The 17,008-nt window shown below is 35.2% G+C and overlaps 1 protein-coding gene across 3 annotated transcripts; it reads right to left on the reverse strand.

Moving 5' to 3' along the window:
- Positions 1-328: 328 nt before the first annotated feature.
- On the reverse strand, positions 329-16,451 carry LOC134260057 (clustered mitochondria protein homolog). Of its 3 annotated transcripts, none has more exons than XM_062742643.1 (36): positions 16,257-16,451; positions 12,780-12,973; positions 11,405-11,576; positions 11,141-11,284; positions 10,801-10,913; positions 10,653-10,722; positions 10,470-10,554; positions 10,270-10,348; positions 9,998-10,148; positions 9,615-9,751; positions 9,372-9,463; positions 9,145-9,247; positions 8,072-8,192; positions 7,538-7,629; positions 7,391-7,431; positions 7,163-7,217; positions 6,913-6,991; positions 6,661-6,766; positions 6,316-6,403; positions 5,821-5,983; positions 5,626-5,691; positions 5,453-5,514; positions 5,143-5,220; positions 4,895-4,965; positions 4,722-4,794; positions 4,387-4,548; positions 4,183-4,246; positions 4,008-4,098; positions 3,262-3,448; positions 2,969-3,160; positions 2,737-2,817; positions 2,522-2,647; positions 2,200-2,285; positions 1,958-2,087; positions 1,633-1,841; positions 329-1,290 (listed from the first exon to the last, which is right to left on the reverse strand). In XM_062742643.1, the coding sequence occupies exons 1-36, from the start codon at positions 16,357-16,359 to the stop codon at positions 1,095-1,097; spliced, it is 4,062 nt and encodes a 1,353-aa protein (XP_062598627.1). In that variant the 5' UTR covers positions 16,360-16,451; the 3' UTR covers positions 329-1,094. The 3 variants fall into 3 exon arrangements, with proteins under 3 accessions (XP_062598627.1, XP_062598626.1, XP_062598628.1); XM_062742642.1 differs by having other exon boundaries at positions 12,780-12,968; positions 16,249-16,451; XM_062742644.1 differs by lacking the exon at positions 16,257-16,451 and adding an exon at positions 15,694-15,708.
- Between the last annotated feature and the right edge of the window lie 557 nt (positions 16,452-17,008).

The raw sequence follows: 17,008 nt of genomic DNA on the forward strand, positions 1-17,008 counted from the left end.
CTGCGAGGTTTGAGACCTACATCAACTCCTGAATACTAATAGCCATGAACCATTTATTTTGCTCTGTATTTGTAGAGAATATTTCCTCAGTCCTGAAAATCTTGCATACTGAATTTAAACTGAAAAATAGCAAATAAAAGATAACGCAAATAATAGTTGGTTTACAATATTTTCTTCATTTAACACAATGTTTTTTTTAAACATGTTCCTAGTTTAATCAAGTTGAATGTCATCTGAAATCTCCTGTCTGAAGTGTTCCTTATAATTATCATGTGTTGAGTTGTTGAACATCAAGTTGGTATAAATGAAATACATACAAGAAGGCAAATAGTTTTTTTTCCTTTTTATTAAAAATTTGTATTGTAATATGAAACATGACATTTGATAAACACACAACTAAGATGATCTGACAATGATACACACTCACACTTCAAATCACACATAGGAATGTCTACCCTACCACAGTCAAAACATACAGGTCGGTATTCTACCCTTCCTAGGTCAAAACAATAGAAGTTAACAACCCCCTAATGCACAAACAATGACAGTCCATTCTAACATTTAAATGCAGAATAATATCCCTCAATTGATAATACAGATAAGATATAGGGGCTAGATACTTGATTTCTGTATGATATGGAATATATACTTATATTAATGTATCACACTTTATATATCAAGAGTTGTCAATGACTTCATGTTTTAATTACATCATGAAATGTTCAACATCTTGGCACACAAAAACATATCACAATTCACACTGTTGATTAATTGATTCTATAAATATTGATATCAGTCACACCAGCGAGTGCTTCGCATTTGCTGAGGTTTATCCAGGCAGAAAATGCTGGATCGATAGTTTTACAATGAAATTTGGGAAGTGTTTGTCCGCGAAGCCAGGAGCCTGATAAATGAAGTGGAGACTTCTGAGTCATTACAGGAACTGCTGAGTTCCTCTCCAAGCCACAAGCAAACAAGAGGTTCTCCTCCTACCCCTCACTGCTCTGTTTTTAGCGTGGCTAATTCTCGTGTACTCAAACACTGGCAAACACACATTCAGTGAAATTAATGGCGGTCTATAAAAGCAGAAGCCCTCACTCCCCTCCCACCGTCACTTCTCGTGGTACGGTGTGAGAAATGTCGCCGTTCACCTGAGTGTGGTTACTAGGGAGACTAGTATCGTCCGAGAGTTCAGTAATTGTCAGAGAGTCTTTGGGTTTTTCCGTTTCCTCTGTTATTGCTGCCCCCTTCATGCTGACCTGCTGACGGAACTTCTCAATGTCTTCTTGGCTGAAATTTTCAAAAGAAACAATAATCACTGGGGCATCCATACATCTGTCTCAAAGATCCTTATACTTACACATTAAAACCTGTTTCTTCCCATACTTTATTAAACTTTCATTCAAGACTAAGTGGTGCAAAATATAAGATTATCACGTCAATTATCATTACAGCTACAGGATTACCTATTCATTTCTAGCAGTGATACTTGCATAAGCATTACTTTGGTCTATAATGCAAAGACCTTGGTATAATAAAATGATTTACTATTCCAGTCACCTGATTTGTACAAAGAGATATCATTGATGACATTAAGAGTGTCAAGTACGCTCGCTATGGAGGGAGAATTACCTGATTTGTACAAAGACGATGCCGTTGATGACATTTAGAGTGTCGAGCACGCTCGCTATAGAGGGAGTCTGAATGTGGAGGGGTGGTAAGGTTATACTCTTCTCTCCCTTGTAGATCTCGTTCATTTTCTTCTGAAACACGACGGCTTGTTGTGTCAGGTGTTTAAGGCATTCCGAGCTCTCCTTTGTTCTCTCATGTTCCTCTCCCAGCTAAAAAAAATATATACACAATAATCAGTCAAGCTCAATTTACACATCTCATTCCCTGATTTATCCTAATATTTACTCTTAAAGTTTATACAATAGTAATATTATAATTCACTCACCGTTTGTTTGTAGATGGCATAAGCCTCTTTTTCACTCTGTAGAGCCGCCCTGAAATCTCCACGGCAGGAATGAGTCCTAGCAACCAAGTGGTAGTTCATCGCAACCTTCATGCTTCTTTGACCAAAATATCTGAATAGAAAAAAAATACACTGACATTTTACTCTTTGTACATTTTTAACTGATAAAACAGAATTAAGTGACAAATTGATGTATTTTGTTTTCAGGTGAAAACAAATCTGACTTTGTATTGACTTCCAGAGCATGCTCCAGGAACCTCAGGGACAAATCAAACTCCTCGACAGCGTGGAGAATCAGTCCAACATTGCTCTGTGAAAGACGAGTTTAGTAATATTATCAAGCATTAATTACCAGTTTACATCAACAACCTAAGAAGACCACTCATTTTATAACTAAATATACAGGTATATTCTATAAATTTTAATCAGACCTTAAAAATATACATGTTCTACTAATCTCCTTAGAATTTACAGTTTACTGTTTTTGTATCTCTATTTGACCATTAAGTACTACCAGTACTAAATGTTTGACCTTTGAGTACTTACATCAATCAGTGCCACCTCTGGATGATCCTCTCCGTGACAAAGTAAAGCCAGATATCGTGATCTGTATATCAACCTTAGAGCACTGGACACCTGACTGTTGGCAAAGCAGTACAGGGCAAGATGGGCCTGAAGAATAAATTTCAAAGATTAAGTTTTACGGGAACCGAGGAATTTGAATTTAGAAATAACATTTCAACTTCGATAGCTCTACTTACATATTCAGTGATTGTATTTGGGTTATCAATGCCCAAGACTCGTTCACTCATTAAAACTGCCCGTTGTTGGAAAGACATGGCCTACAAGAAACATTTAAGATGTTTTATGTACAGTTTCAATGAAGATATAAAACGATTACAGTGCCATCTACTGGCTGTAAGATGTTTTATGTACTGTTTCAATAAACATAACAAAAGATCACAGAGAGATCTACTGGCATTAAATCCCTACCTCTCCGTATTCTCCCATGATGTAATTGAGGCGAGCGAGAAGTCGAAGACACGCGGCGATCTCTGGGTGAAGAGCTCCGTACACGTTGTTCAGAAGATTGAGTGCCTCACTGATCAAGTCGTAGCCCTCCCGCAGTAAACCCTGCTGGATCTTATTCTGTCCACTCGTGAAGAAATGATAAGCATCGGAGGCCTGTAAAAGCAATGTTTTCATTTAAGTTTAGTTTAAAGCTCTAATGTTAAGCAACTTATACAATATGCTTCTCAAAGCTGTGTCAGTAATAAACACAATACCTTGGGGTGAATATGTTTGGCAACAGGGAAAACGTTCACAATATCTTCTTCATTAAAGATCTGTTTGTTCTTGATGTCCAGGTTGTATTCCTTGAGTAAGACCTGGATTCCTACACTCAGACAGAACGACCTCAGCATAGAGACTCGCTGGAGTCCGTACTTCTCCACAGCGTGCTCGACGGAATCGCTACAAACAAAACATGTACTAACATTACAGGAGGAAGATTCATACCATATACCTTAGAACGAGTTATTTTAGTGACCAACAAATCTAGTGATTATAAATTATTCTACATGAAGGCTTTATTAGTTTACATGAAGTTAATTTTTAAGGAACTTAAAGACATTTCTTTGCATTTCCAAGACAACATACGTGACTGAATATAAAAAGTGACATTTGTTTTTTGCATTGCGAAGACCAACACTACAATGAACAATGATCTTGATTTTTTTATCCAATGACATTCAGACACCTGACACCCAGTGTTTTCCCTTTATTTCAAAAGGTTAGAGATCAATTGTAAAGGGCTTTGAGCTGAGATTTATGACAAATCTCTGTGGACCTTACAACAACTAAACTTTTTTTTCTTCTAAGTGGCATTTTTGTCAATTGTAGCGTTCAATTTGGCCAGGAGCCGGTTCTCAGGGAAAACACTGGACATCCAAAAAATGATACTGATCCTCAAGGAAAACCTGTCAAGAGTTATCTCGCTGTATATTGTATTACTTAATTATGTATAACTCACCAGTCCAGTTTGTAGTCAAAATACTCGGACACTTCTTCTGTGATTTTCTTCCACAGTTTGGAGGGCGTCTCATTGACCCACTCTGTATTGTCTACAACAGGTACATTCCATTAGATACAAAGAATGGAACTTACGATTTTGTAACACACAGATAAATGCTTGTATAAACACTCACCAATGCTCAAGAAAACAGATTTGTTTTTCTTGTTATTCTTCCTCTTAGCCTTCTTGCTCTGCAACTGAAACAAAATTAATACATTTTGAATTTCTATGCAAGCAAAAATGTCTTTCAGCTAATTGACCTTGCCAATTTTGAATAATTGTATATTGTTTACAGAACACTTTTGTAATTTCACTTTCCAGGCCCTTTTTATGTTACCTCGTCCGCAGTGACCTGAGCGTGTGGCGTGGGATAAGATCCAATGTAACAGTTCAGGAAGTGACAGATAGCAGCTGACGTGTTCATCATGTCCACACCCTGCATGTACGACTTGAACAGGTGCTTAGCTGCACGGCAAATCAGTTCTGATATGACAATGGTCTGCAAAGAGAAAAACAACAAAACTTACAAGGTTGTCCTCTAAGTCACTAGTATAAGTTGAAAAAGCATAGAAGTTTTCACATTTTGTTGTTGTTTGTTAGCAAATAAGAATAAACAGTTGTTTCAAATTGATATAACTTGTATATTCCTGGTAAAAGTTTAAATGTACTCACATAAACATATGACACAGAGGAGTACTTGGAGATCATTTCCGCCACTTTTCCAAGGTACCGGATGTTGATGCCCCTGGAATTGACAGTAATTGCATTTATTTACATTTAACAAACAGGCAATATTATTTCTTATGAACATTGGATCAATCCTTCTCCAGTCATGTGTAACTTACTTGTTGTGTAGGGCCTCAGAGAGAGTAAAGCCATCAATTGGGGATGATGTGTGCTCCATACAGTCACTGATCTGAAAAATAAAACCTTGATTACTTAAAAGTTAAGGAAATTTACAGTTAGTTTACATTTACAAATGAACGGCCTTGACAATGCTAGGAGGATTTGAAGATACTTCCAAAAGTTAGGATTTGACAATAGTTACTTACAAATGATGTAGATAGATATTTTTAAATGAAGAGATACTTACAAATGATGGGATTTGATGAAGAACAAGAAATTCAGCAGCATCTTTGACAAGTTTCTTCTGTTTCTGGAACTGGTCACTCTGAAAACACAAAGAAACCCATGAATAAAATACCGAGTACAGACTATCTATAAAATTCTTCTAGTTTAAGGAAAATTTGACATTCACCGTATATGACAAAGATGCATAAACATGATGTGGAGCAATTCTGCTGCCACAAATAAATGTACTATTATTGAAAATAAATCTTGATGCAATTCTGCCCTTTGAGTGTAACTTTCACTTTTTCTTTGTTACAATTATAAACACTAACCTTTTCATCAGCATGTTTGACATGTGGTTGGAATACATCTGGATTGAAGAGGATACTGAACTCTGCAAGCAATAAAACCATGAATTTAAGTTTACATTTTTCTCTAGACCAGAGTAACGTTTTTGAAGGTTTAACACAATGAAGCACTAAAGCAACCACCTGTCCTGCTTTACCTGTTTCACTAAGAGATCCTACAGCTGTTGCTGCCTTCTTCACAATGTCTTTACTATTCTCTTCAACTGTTAAAAAAACAAAAGAAAAAAAAACAAATAAAAAATAGCTAATTAATATATGAAAATACTATTCACTTAGATTTGTAATCAATAAGCTAAGGTGACAGTTTTAGGAGTATGTATCGGTAGACTTACAGGACTCGCCGTCGGACCCGGTTAGGGCCTCCACGATCTTCTTGGCCTCGTCGATGTTCTCCGTGTCCGCCTTCTCCTTCTTCTCTTTGTCCTCCTCTCCTTTTTCCTCGGTCTTCTCCTCGAGGCCGTCCAGCTCTATCTCCTGTGGAACCAACTTCTGTTCCTACACAAATTATAAGACTACAGATAAATACCTGACCATTTTCAGATAACACATACAGGTCTTGAGATGTTTGTAAAACAATTATGCCTCCCTCCCCAAAATAATTGGAATTTTTCTAAGTCCAAGGGGCATAACTCTGTCCAAAATAGCCCAATCGTGCCCAAAACAGAACATAAATCTGTATACCAAATTTCATTTCAATATGTGCAACCTCTGCGAAGAAAATGAACGGAAATTAATGGTTGACAGACCGACCGACAGCAGAAAAGCAATATTCCCTCCCTTCTTCAAAGACATAAAAATGTTGATTTCCTGACAGCTCTATCTGTTACCTTGTTCTCGGCTGACTTTTTCTGGCTTTGTTGTTGAAGTTGCTGGAATTGGTAAGCTGCATGTCTCACAAATGCTACATATCTAGTCCTATAACAGATGGAAAAGAGCTACCATCAGGAGAAACAAGTTTATAATAATGGGTAGCTTTAGATATAAATTTTTTTGGTCATTTCCTAATTGATCAATTCATCTGTATTATCATTATTATTTTAGACAGGATTGAAATAATAACAAATAGCTTACATTACAAAGTGAAACTGGACAGTACATCAAATGGCTTATTTTAAATATAAATCTCTCAGATTAAAATACACAGAAACCTCTATGTTGTTATTTTGACTTACTCTACAAAAGCCTCGATCAGTTCCTGTCGTAGACATGCCAGTCTGTGAGGATGTTTTTTGGGATACCCGTGCTCCTGCATGATTTTACTCAGGGGCTCTTCTTCAACTGGAAACAAGATTTTTTTATTAGAAAAAAGATTATGGCAAACATGTCAATAGCTCCTTATGTCAGTCATATGTAATAAGACGTTATATTGACTCTAGGATTATAAATATCAACTAGCCCAATGTCTTCAGAAGACTCTGACTTACGCTGGAGGTAATTGATATCTGGAGGGAAAGTTCTCAGTAGATCTAGGATATAATGACGCTTGTCATTCCCAATGATTCCCTGAAAATATAAATAGAAATTTAAGAAGCATGCCAATTAAATGACTCCCTGAAACATTCTACAGCATTTAACAAGTAATTGAAAAAAATGCACTTTTAATTAGTGAACTAAAGTTTTAAAAGAAAAAAAATTTCCATTTGCTTTTTTCGAGAACCTTAAAATGTTTTTTACCTTGCATTCAAGAGATGTATAGAGTTCCACTTCATCCCCTTTCTCACTAATAACCCTGAAAATAAACCAAAAATTTTCTTTTAAGTTTATGGTTCTAGCATCATGCATTTACTGACCGGATGTTACATCAATCATTTACCCCCTGTAAAACAATGTGTGCTTCATTCGAGACTTCATTGTTAGTTTTCTCTTAAATGTGTTAAATAAAAGATAAAACAGGACACTTACTTGTGTGGACAGATTTTCAGCTGTGGAGCAGTCTTTTGCAGCTAAAGAGAGAGAAAAGAATTTCATTTCAATTTTAAACAGCAAGAAATTTTCATTACCACTAAAAGTTGCCACCCACTTGTGCCTAGACGACATGTATCCACTCACCAGTTCTACATATTTATCACACGTCACGACAGTCTTCCCAAAGTCAATAGAGCCGTACACTACAGACTGTTCTTGTTCTCTCTCCAGGATACCTAGCAAAGAAAACCAAAGTCAATAGAGCCGTAAAACAGACTGTTCTTGTTCCCTCTCCAGGATACCTAGCAAAGAAAACTAAAGTCGATAGAGCCATAAAACAGACTGTTCTTGTTCTCTCTCTAAGATACCTAGCAAAGAAAAGTCAACCCTTAAACAATTCACAAGAAAATCACACCTTCTTCCCTAAAAACAAGAGACAATTTGTGTAGAAGCTACAGTACTTTAAAGTCTTCAATTATCACCCAATTTATTCATTTCAGAAAACAATCTTGATTAGTTATTTGATGTATTCTAGTGTATTGCATATTGAAATCATATAAATGGTATTATTCTTTGTTTAAATATGCAACAAGCGGGTCTCGTTTCCAGATCAAGAACTGAGGAAGAGATCTGACAACTAAATCTGTACCAGCCTATTTAATGTAGGAAAGTATGTACCTGGTATAATGGACTGGGCGGTGACCCTGTACCCCCGGTAGTCAATCACAGCAGTCCCCAGTGTGTAGAGCCCCTCAGTATCCAGGTTAAAGTACGCCTTCACACCCTGTAGATCATTACCCTGGAAAACAGCAGTAACATTTTACTTCAGTGATATGATCTCTGATATACTTAAACATTAATTACAGAAATAAAACATTCTATCAGACAAATACTGTATAGCAGGTTAAAATCGTGGTCGGAAAAGATCACGATTTGTTCAATTTTCAGCAAATCGCGGTCGTTTGAGTTCGCGAAAAGGGAAATCATACATTTCTTAAACAGTACTTGAAAGCATTTTTCTGTAGGTATATATTGTGTGAACTGATATTTCCTCTGTCTCTGTCTTACGAAAGTCTGTATATGTATATCTCACATATCAGACAGAAAAGTCAAGTCTATTTATTGTGTCGATTTTAAGCCCGATTGAATAACAACGACACACCGCACTGATCCTGATTTGAAGTAAAAATTATGTTACGCATTTAGATTCCTTTATTTCCGGGTCCAAATTAGAAATAGAATTATACCATAGTCAAAATATTGAACTTTTAATCATATAATGAATTTAATTTATTGTCGTTACCCAGTTTACTATGTAAATGCCTTGATTAAAGGTAATGACTGAGTAATATGCACGGGTAAAATTTAACAAGCATGTTTTATTTTAAATAATTACATCGCACGTCTATTAGATGGCAAAGTTAATCGTTAGCTATAGAAATAAATCAAACAATTAATAAGCTTTAAAAACACCTACAACTACATGTTTGTAATTGATCCATACACTCGCATTATTATAAAGACAGTCTACAGCTAATCACAGAAAATAATAAAATTTCAATTTATCCTTATAAAACTTTTAAAGAATTATTCACTGTATGTTGATTTCGTGGAATTTCTTTTTCCGCGAATATAGCGAAAATTAACTCCGCGAGTTAATTTCCTGCTGTACAGTAAGCCACATAGAGTCAATATAAGAAGTATAATTTCCAAAAAATCCCTACTTCAACAAGGCTTATAATAATACTCACCGGGGCAATATAAGCAGCGTAATCTCCACCAAAGTCCTTATAATGCTCTCTCACATCAAATCCAAGGCTGAAGAAAATGTTGTTCCAGATGAACATCTGCATCCTACAATACAAATGACAATCATCAGTGTTTCATTTGTAATACAAATTGTCAATGCTTCAACACTCTCCTCTGATAAACAATTATTTCATTCCTCGAGCACAACAATGTGTATATAAAAACATACTTGGTATCCTCCCCTGGGTTTATCGCCATGACATTTCCATCAATCACAGCTATAGCTCCACGTGTGGCTGCACCAACAAAGTCACTGTGCACCTAAAAATGAATTATAAAAGGAAAGATTTTATTTCAGTTCATTTATACTAAATTTCAGGGACAAAATGACATCAAAGCTAACCCCTGAATCAACGACTATACTCCTTTTAATTGTTGCAGACAATTTCTCATAATTTGTACTCAGCCTTACCTTAAACACTGCACGTTCTCTGATCAGTCTCTCTGGGAGGGTTTTCTTTGATAATTCACGAGTTGTCTGAATCTCTTCATTCCAGTCCCGAGTCTGCCCAGGAATGTGTTCCTCATAACCCAGACGTGTGGAGAAGGCTATTAAACAATAACATAAACACTCAGTCCTTACTGAATAGCAACAAAAAGGTACAAAACTCTTCTCTCATAAACACCCAGTTCTTACTGAGCATTAATATAAAGGGACAAATTTGTTCTTTCATATATGCATTCAATCTGAAACCTGTAAAATCATTTGCAATGAAGACTCTAATTTATGACATTGATACAAATGTGTTAAGTAATTAAACACCCCAGTTAATGTTACTTTTTTTAGATACTGACCGTCCTCGGCCCTGATGTAGTCCACGGTATGCTCCGGCTGCGGGGCCATCCAGCTGTAGATCTGGTAGGGGGTGGGGACCCGCTCAAACGGGTGCTTCTGTCCCCGCTTCTTCAGAAGGATGCTAAAGTTCCTCTTAAAACTTGGACTTATCTACAATGGCAGGACAAAACAAGTGGTAAACATCAAATAATGCTACATTTATATGATATATGGGGTATACTCTTACATTATCTTGTGATATACTTTTCCTTTAACAAAACCTGCTGTGTACCTGATTTAGAAGATCTATGAGAGAGTGAGAGAGAAATTTCTGCTGAGCAGCTCTAGGATTGAATTCATCTTCAGTTGACCTGAAACAAAGATGAAATAAATAAAGAAATTTTAACAGGCATTCCTCTGAAACACAGATGATAAATAAACTAGACATTCCTTTTTTGTGCAACACAAATGCAGTGTGGGATGACTACTTACTGGTTGACATAGAACCCTCGGGTGGAGGCTGTAATGTGATATTTCTTATCTTCCAGGGTTAGAACATACAGATACAGCAAATCACCTACAACACAGAGGAATAACCAGCTTCTGTAGAAAATCAAGCTTCATGTTAGACATTATAGATAATTTGATTGATATCATGAATGAAATTCCCCCTACCATGCATTCTTCTATTTCCGGGGGGAGGGTTCCACCCACTATATGTTAACACTTTCAAGCATTGTGGACCCTAAACAGAAAATTCTCATATTAAACTATACAACCACTTCATTTCTAAGCAGTGAAGATTATTTTCAATAAAACGAACCTTCAGTTCCTTCAGGCCTGGGTGTAGAGGAAGTAGGGGCCGCTCCTTGCTGTTGGGCATTATGTAGTCGGGAGGTGTGCAGTCAACTGAGTCAGGCTTAGACCTTTTCTTGTCTAAAAAAACATGATACTCAAATGATTAAAATATATCATGGAAACCCAATTCCTTTATTCAGGACCATCTCTCCGAATTTTTCAAACCCTTGAGTTTGTTATTATAAGGATCATTACACATCAGTGTAATCTTAATATAAACTGAAACAAAAAATGTCACAAAGAACGTAAGACTTGTATTATTTTAGCGTATCACTTAGATTTGACATATAAAGCCCTGAACTGACCTAGAATATCTCCTACAGTGACAGTGTTGAGGAAGGACAGCGAGTTACAGTCAACTCCATTATACGTATCAGCAGGGTCCACAGACTTCAGTAAATCTCGGATGTGACGAACGTGTATACGGGCTTCTCTAACTGTGTAAGGCTCTGAAAGTAATCAATCATATACCATTATTCTACCTACCTCAAAGCTTGCACAAAATATTTGAATTTAGACTTTTATAAATTGTGCTTTTTGACAAACTTCACTCGCTGAAAAGAACCCACCTTCGACCACTTTGATGACTGAGCCCTCTTTGAGTCCTTCTATGCTTTTGAGTTCTGCGAAGTTGTCTAGTGTGACTCCGTCCAGCTGTAGTGAGAAGCAGGTTCTGATACAGGTGTCTTCTCTGTCCATCAACACCTGGTGTATCTCTTGGACCAACTCCATAGAGCTCACCTGTCATAAAAAAAGGTAAAACTGATAAACCACAGCTCTATAGAGCTCATCTGTCAGAAATGACATAAAACTGATAAACCTCAGCTCCATAGAGCTCATCTGTCAGGTACAAGGTACCGTATATACTGGCCTATAAGTCAGTCCGCCTATAAGTCGGTTGTGTTTTTTGAGGTAATTTTGAAGGGATTTGCCAATGACCCACTTCTAAGTTGGTGCAACTTTTTGCCAGAATAGGCTGAGAATTTAAAATCAATGTAGTGATTTTTTGACCTGGTTTTAATTATTTTCTCGAAATGATGCCAATATTTAATTTTAAATCATTAAACAAATAAGCAATGCACTCTTGAGATAAAAATAAAACCATTAAAGTAAGTAAATGTTTGTAATATTTGTATCATCTTTGAATGCATATATGTTTATATGTAATCCAGACTTTGTTCTTCAATAGTCGTCAGAAACATATTTAAAATGCTACATTTCACAGTCCAGAAAAAAAGTCTCCTTGTGCCTCGCCTATAAGTCGGACATAGAGTTTTGGACCAAAATTTAACTCCCAAAATACCAACTTATAGGCGAGTATATACGGTAACATTGATAACCCACAGCTCCATAGAGCTCACCTGTCAGAATCAAGGTAAAACTGATAAAACACAACTCCATAGAGCTCATCTGTCAGGTACAAGGTAAAACTAATAACCCACAGCTCCATAGAGCTCACCTGTCACAATCAAGGTAAAACTGATAAACCACAGGTCCATAGAGCTCACCTGTCACAATCAAGGATAAACTGATAAACCACTCAACCTCGACCAATATCAGCCCTCAGGCCTTCGGCCCTCTGGCTGATATTAGTTTTTCAAGCTGATACAGGATGTGATATGGAAAAGGGTACATATTATTCTCTATATATCGTCATAGCCCTAATTACCAAGTCCTTTTCTAAACTTTTTAAAAGATTTTGTAGTGAGTAAGCTTGTGGTGGAATATCCATGTTTCAAACATATAAAATATGTTGAAAAGCTTACAAATACTTTTGAAATGTTATAAATAAAATACATAAGGCACAATGCTTTACAAAGAAAATACAGAAAGACAATTACACTCATATTACACAAATGACAATGTTAGGATGTAGCTCTTCAAAAAGCTAAATTAATGTAATTGCTATAACTACTTAATCATTACATTGACAGATAGCCTTACTGGTAGTTCTATGGGATTGCCGCCCGGGATCTGAATCTCCACGTTAAATCCCGTGTCCTGGATCAGCACAATCTCTTTATCATTCTTCTCCCCCTCCTCCCCGGCCCCACCCCCAGGCTTCTCCTCCGTGTGACCCCCCTCCTGGCTCCCGTTTACCAGGGGCACCACTGAACCATCCTTCTCCTTCATCTTCTCTGAAATCATAAAAAACAAAGTTAACTGCCGTAACCATTTATAATGCTGGATATTCCTCTAATCACACTAGGGCAGATGCCGTTTTAGGCTCCCCGCTATGTAAACCTCTCTAGCAGGTATTTGACACAGACAAATCTGGCTAAGTCTGAATAAAGTCTGTATAAATCATATCACTACTCTAGCTATTTAATGCAGATCAATATCCGCTGACACTCATTAAAGTCCACAGATTAAGAAACTGTATGAAATCTTAGTTATAGTTCACAAGTCAAAGAACTTTCATAATTACACATGTAAAGCATTTTTATTAATTGGAAAAAAAAAATTTCATTAGGGCTAACCATTTTCATTCTGTTAACATAACACAGTCATAAACCTTGTTTGTTTTAAAACTAAGGTACATGCATTCTAATTAGGGCTGGGCAATAATATCGATATTTCAATATATTGCAATACAATGACAAAAAATATCGTATCGCAATACGATTTTGTAATATCGATATATTGGCAATATGCTTAGATTAAGGAATTTTGTCATTAAATATAAAAATGGACTTATGAAAGTTTGTTATTAAGCCAAACAGTAAGTCAGAAGTTGTTTTGTGGGAACATTTCAGAGCATAATTTAAATGAAATCAACAAGATTTTTTTCCATGTTGGTTATTTATCACAGTTATGTACATTCTGCATGTAAATTAAAGTAAATATAGTAAGAAAATGCCATTTTTATTACCTTGAAAATATTGCAATACATATCGCAATACAGTTAAAAATATCGCAATATATCGTAATACGAAATCTCGGGCCAATACCCAGCCCTAATTCTAATTATAACCAGTATATTTAATTAGTCATATGGATAAACACCTGATTTTAAACCTACATTCAGTAATACAATTTGATTTTTTTTTTTACTTTAAATTTAATGCACCAGTTGTTTATTGTGCATGTACTAATGACACTTCCTGGGCAAACCCCTAATCTGTTTACTTCATTTTTGTATTTCCTGGGTTACCTTTGAAATCACATGGAGATTTATAACTTATGTGAATTAAACATTGGATTATATTAAAAGATAATTCCTTGTGATATGGACATGAACGTCATGAAGATGTCCCCTGAATTAATATCTTGTTCATAAGCATTTCAATTACTTCCTTAGTTTAATTTAAGACACTGAAAAATGTGTCAAGGTAGCTACACCAATCGTAATGGCTATTAATAATAACATCCCTATCTACAGTAACATCACAGTGTTATAGTATTAATAATAACATCCGTAATCTACAATAACATCATAGTATTATACAACTAATATGTTAATTTACTTAGTAGATTGGACATGTACATTCATTTAAAGTAGTAGCACAGGAAATGTATGCTTACAAAAATGCCGTTCAAATAAAAAAAAAGAAAATTTTTTGTATGTATATATATGGTTTCTGCTATTTGATTTTCAAGTGCTCATTTGTACCTTTCTCATGTTATAGTGTGTCCCTTATTTTTATACAAATTAGAAACGACTTATTGTTGGCCAGGCATATCTGTAAGTTAGTAGAGAAATTAGTTTCCCTCCAAATGAAAGTTCTAGTAGTGCATATCCCTATAGCTGCAATATTTAAAATGCCAATATGGTGTGGTTCGATTTTCATTTGGGATGGATTTTCCTCAACCAAAAAATTTTTTCAATCACTCTGAGAATGTATTGAGTTACATTCAGCAATGAAACAAGTGAGATAGAGTGATAGTTTTATCCCTAGATGCATCACCCAGGTAAATTGTTGTCAGCTGGGAAATATACCTATAAATTTAAAAAAAGAGTATTTAACTTTTCTCTAGAACATTTTGTGTTCAAATAAAAAATGTATATCATCTTGAACATCTGAAGCAAGTCTACTGGTAAACTTTAACTTGTCAAGTAAATGTAGGTCAAAGTCTGATCCAGGTAGGACTAATAGTTATTTTGGAATGAGACCTGCTCTAAAAACTTCAATCTCCACTCTGGTCATTCTTATGAAAAATGCAAGATGAAAATGCAGCATCTGAAACCTGAATAGCACAAGGAAACAAATTACCTATATCTATCCTCCTCCCTCCCGGTGGAGCACAAGGTCAATGAAATAATCATATCAATTAATTATCTAAATGCACTCAAATGATCATAGACAAAAAAACTGCTTTTAAATGCACTCAAATGATCATAGACAAAAAAAAAACTGCTCAAAAACTTCAATTTGGAATAAAGCTGAGGTTTAAGTTAATTCCTAAATCTTTGTTGAAATGTGTGTGATTTAAAAAAAAATAGTAAGGGTTAACTTGAAAAACCCTTGGTCAGTACTCAGTAATGGGAGAGGAGTAAAATGCAGAAGATTACAGACCTGGATTCAAATCAGTTATGTTCTGAAATTAATCAAAAAATTTTGATTAATTTTTTAAGCTTATCAAAAGTTTTTTTTTAATATCAGTAAATATTTTCTAGGTCCTGATCATATCACAGACAGAATCTGGATTTTTTTTTTTTTTATAATTTTTTAAAAATATTAATATTGCAACAAATTGTGTTCAATGTCACACATTTAAGGTGAGTATAATTATATTCTACTTCAGTGTTTATTTCCTAAAGAGCTTCAAAGTGAATGTTTTGAGTCAGTGTAATGCATGCCATGATGGTATGTATTATTCCTCTTGTTTATATATCAACACATGCATGATCACGTACTTTTTATGACAATATAGGCCTTGGGCTACATTGCAATGTTGTCCATTAATTCAAAATGACATGCACACCACATCATAAATTAACATTTTGAATATCTCTAAATCCCAGAAACTCGTCGGCAGTCAGCTGTTTGTTTAGGCCACACGAACTACATTTCGACCCAGACGACCTTGAAAACTTGCGTACGATTAATAAATAATAGCACGTGGTTAAAAGTGTTTAAAACAAATAAATTTTAGCAAATGTGAAAATCACACCATTTAAAAGGAATTATTATATGCGTAATTCAAATTATGCACGGAACTTGCCATACACACAGGAAAAAGGTTGCATAACGAGTCGAGATACCATTGCATAAACATTCATCAAATCATCAATGAAAATTCTTTAAAACGAGATTAAAAAACTAAAAGTAAACATCGAAACATGATTTAATTTAACAACTTAAAGGATACTTAGGTTATTTCACCAGACATTGAGCAGAAATACAATTTTGTCCCTTTTCCGTCGTCTGCATGAATAGAAACCATCAAACTTTCTAATAAAACATAAAACAAACTCACCTTCAGTATTTACTGTTACTGTCACACACTTAGATTTGGGTGAACCATTCTGCAAAGTTGTATCATGACTTTCTTCACTGTCTTGACTTGAAATACCTGCCATTGAGCGTTGACTTTCACAGGAAAACACGTGCGTTCCGTCTTAGGAGATTGTCCTACATATGCACGTTTCACCTCAAAATTCCAAGTCGGTTAAACGCTTAAAAGAATCTGGTAAAAGTAGATACCGTAAGTCCCCTTTTCATGCCCGAATTTGCTAGAGATATATAATAATGAAAGAATTTTTTTAGAATGCATTAAACCAAATCTAAACTAAAATATATGTTGCAAATATTGATTTCTATGTTGGATGAATTTTTTCTTTGCCAAATGATGGTTAACACCTAAAGATATCATATACAGTGTATAAAAAAAAAAAAATAAGTTATATCTAATGGACTGTGATCCCCGCCTCTTTAAACCGTTAAAAAAAATCAGATAATTTATGCATTTCCATCTTCTAATAAATAATTTCTTTTTAAATCTAATCAGATGATTTTTACTCATTTTTTTCTTTAATTGAAAAAAAAAATAATTTTAAGAAAGATAACTTGTTAATGGATGCGTTTTTATTTTACAAGCCCCCCCACCCCCCGAATCAACTGAGATATATTATACCTGTATGCAGGTGATGAAGGTATCATGATTATACCATAAACCTAAATTGAATCTCTATAGGTAATTTCTGAAAATTAAGTAAGCAACGTTTCATA

The sequence above is a fragment of the Saccostrea cucullata genome, unplaced genomic scaffold (genome assembly GCF_032062105.1).
Source record: "Saccostrea cucullata isolate Sc308-1 unplaced genomic scaffold, CSIRO_AGI_Scuc_v1 ctg493, whole genome shotgun sequence".
Classification (NCBI taxonomy): Eukaryota; Metazoa; Mollusca; class Bivalvia; order Ostreida; family Ostreidae; genus Saccostrea; species Saccostrea cuccullata.

What these genes read in the sequence shown, in the direction of transcription:
- LOC134260057 (XM_062742642.1), bottom strand. Translation starts at nt 16,359, where the DNA reads ATGGCAGGTATTTCAAGTCAAGACAGTGAAGAAAGTCATGATACAACT. An exon ending in CTGATCGAGGCTTTTGTAGA is followed by an intron (nt 6,404 to 6,660) that starts GTAAGTCAAAAT and finishes CATCTGTTATAG; the next exon opens with GACTAGATATGTAGCATTTG. An exon ending in CGGGTCCGACGGCGAGTCCT is followed by an intron (nt 5,692 to 5,820) that starts GTAAGTCTACCG and finishes TTTTTTTAACAG; the next exon opens with TTGAAGAGAATAGTAAAGAC.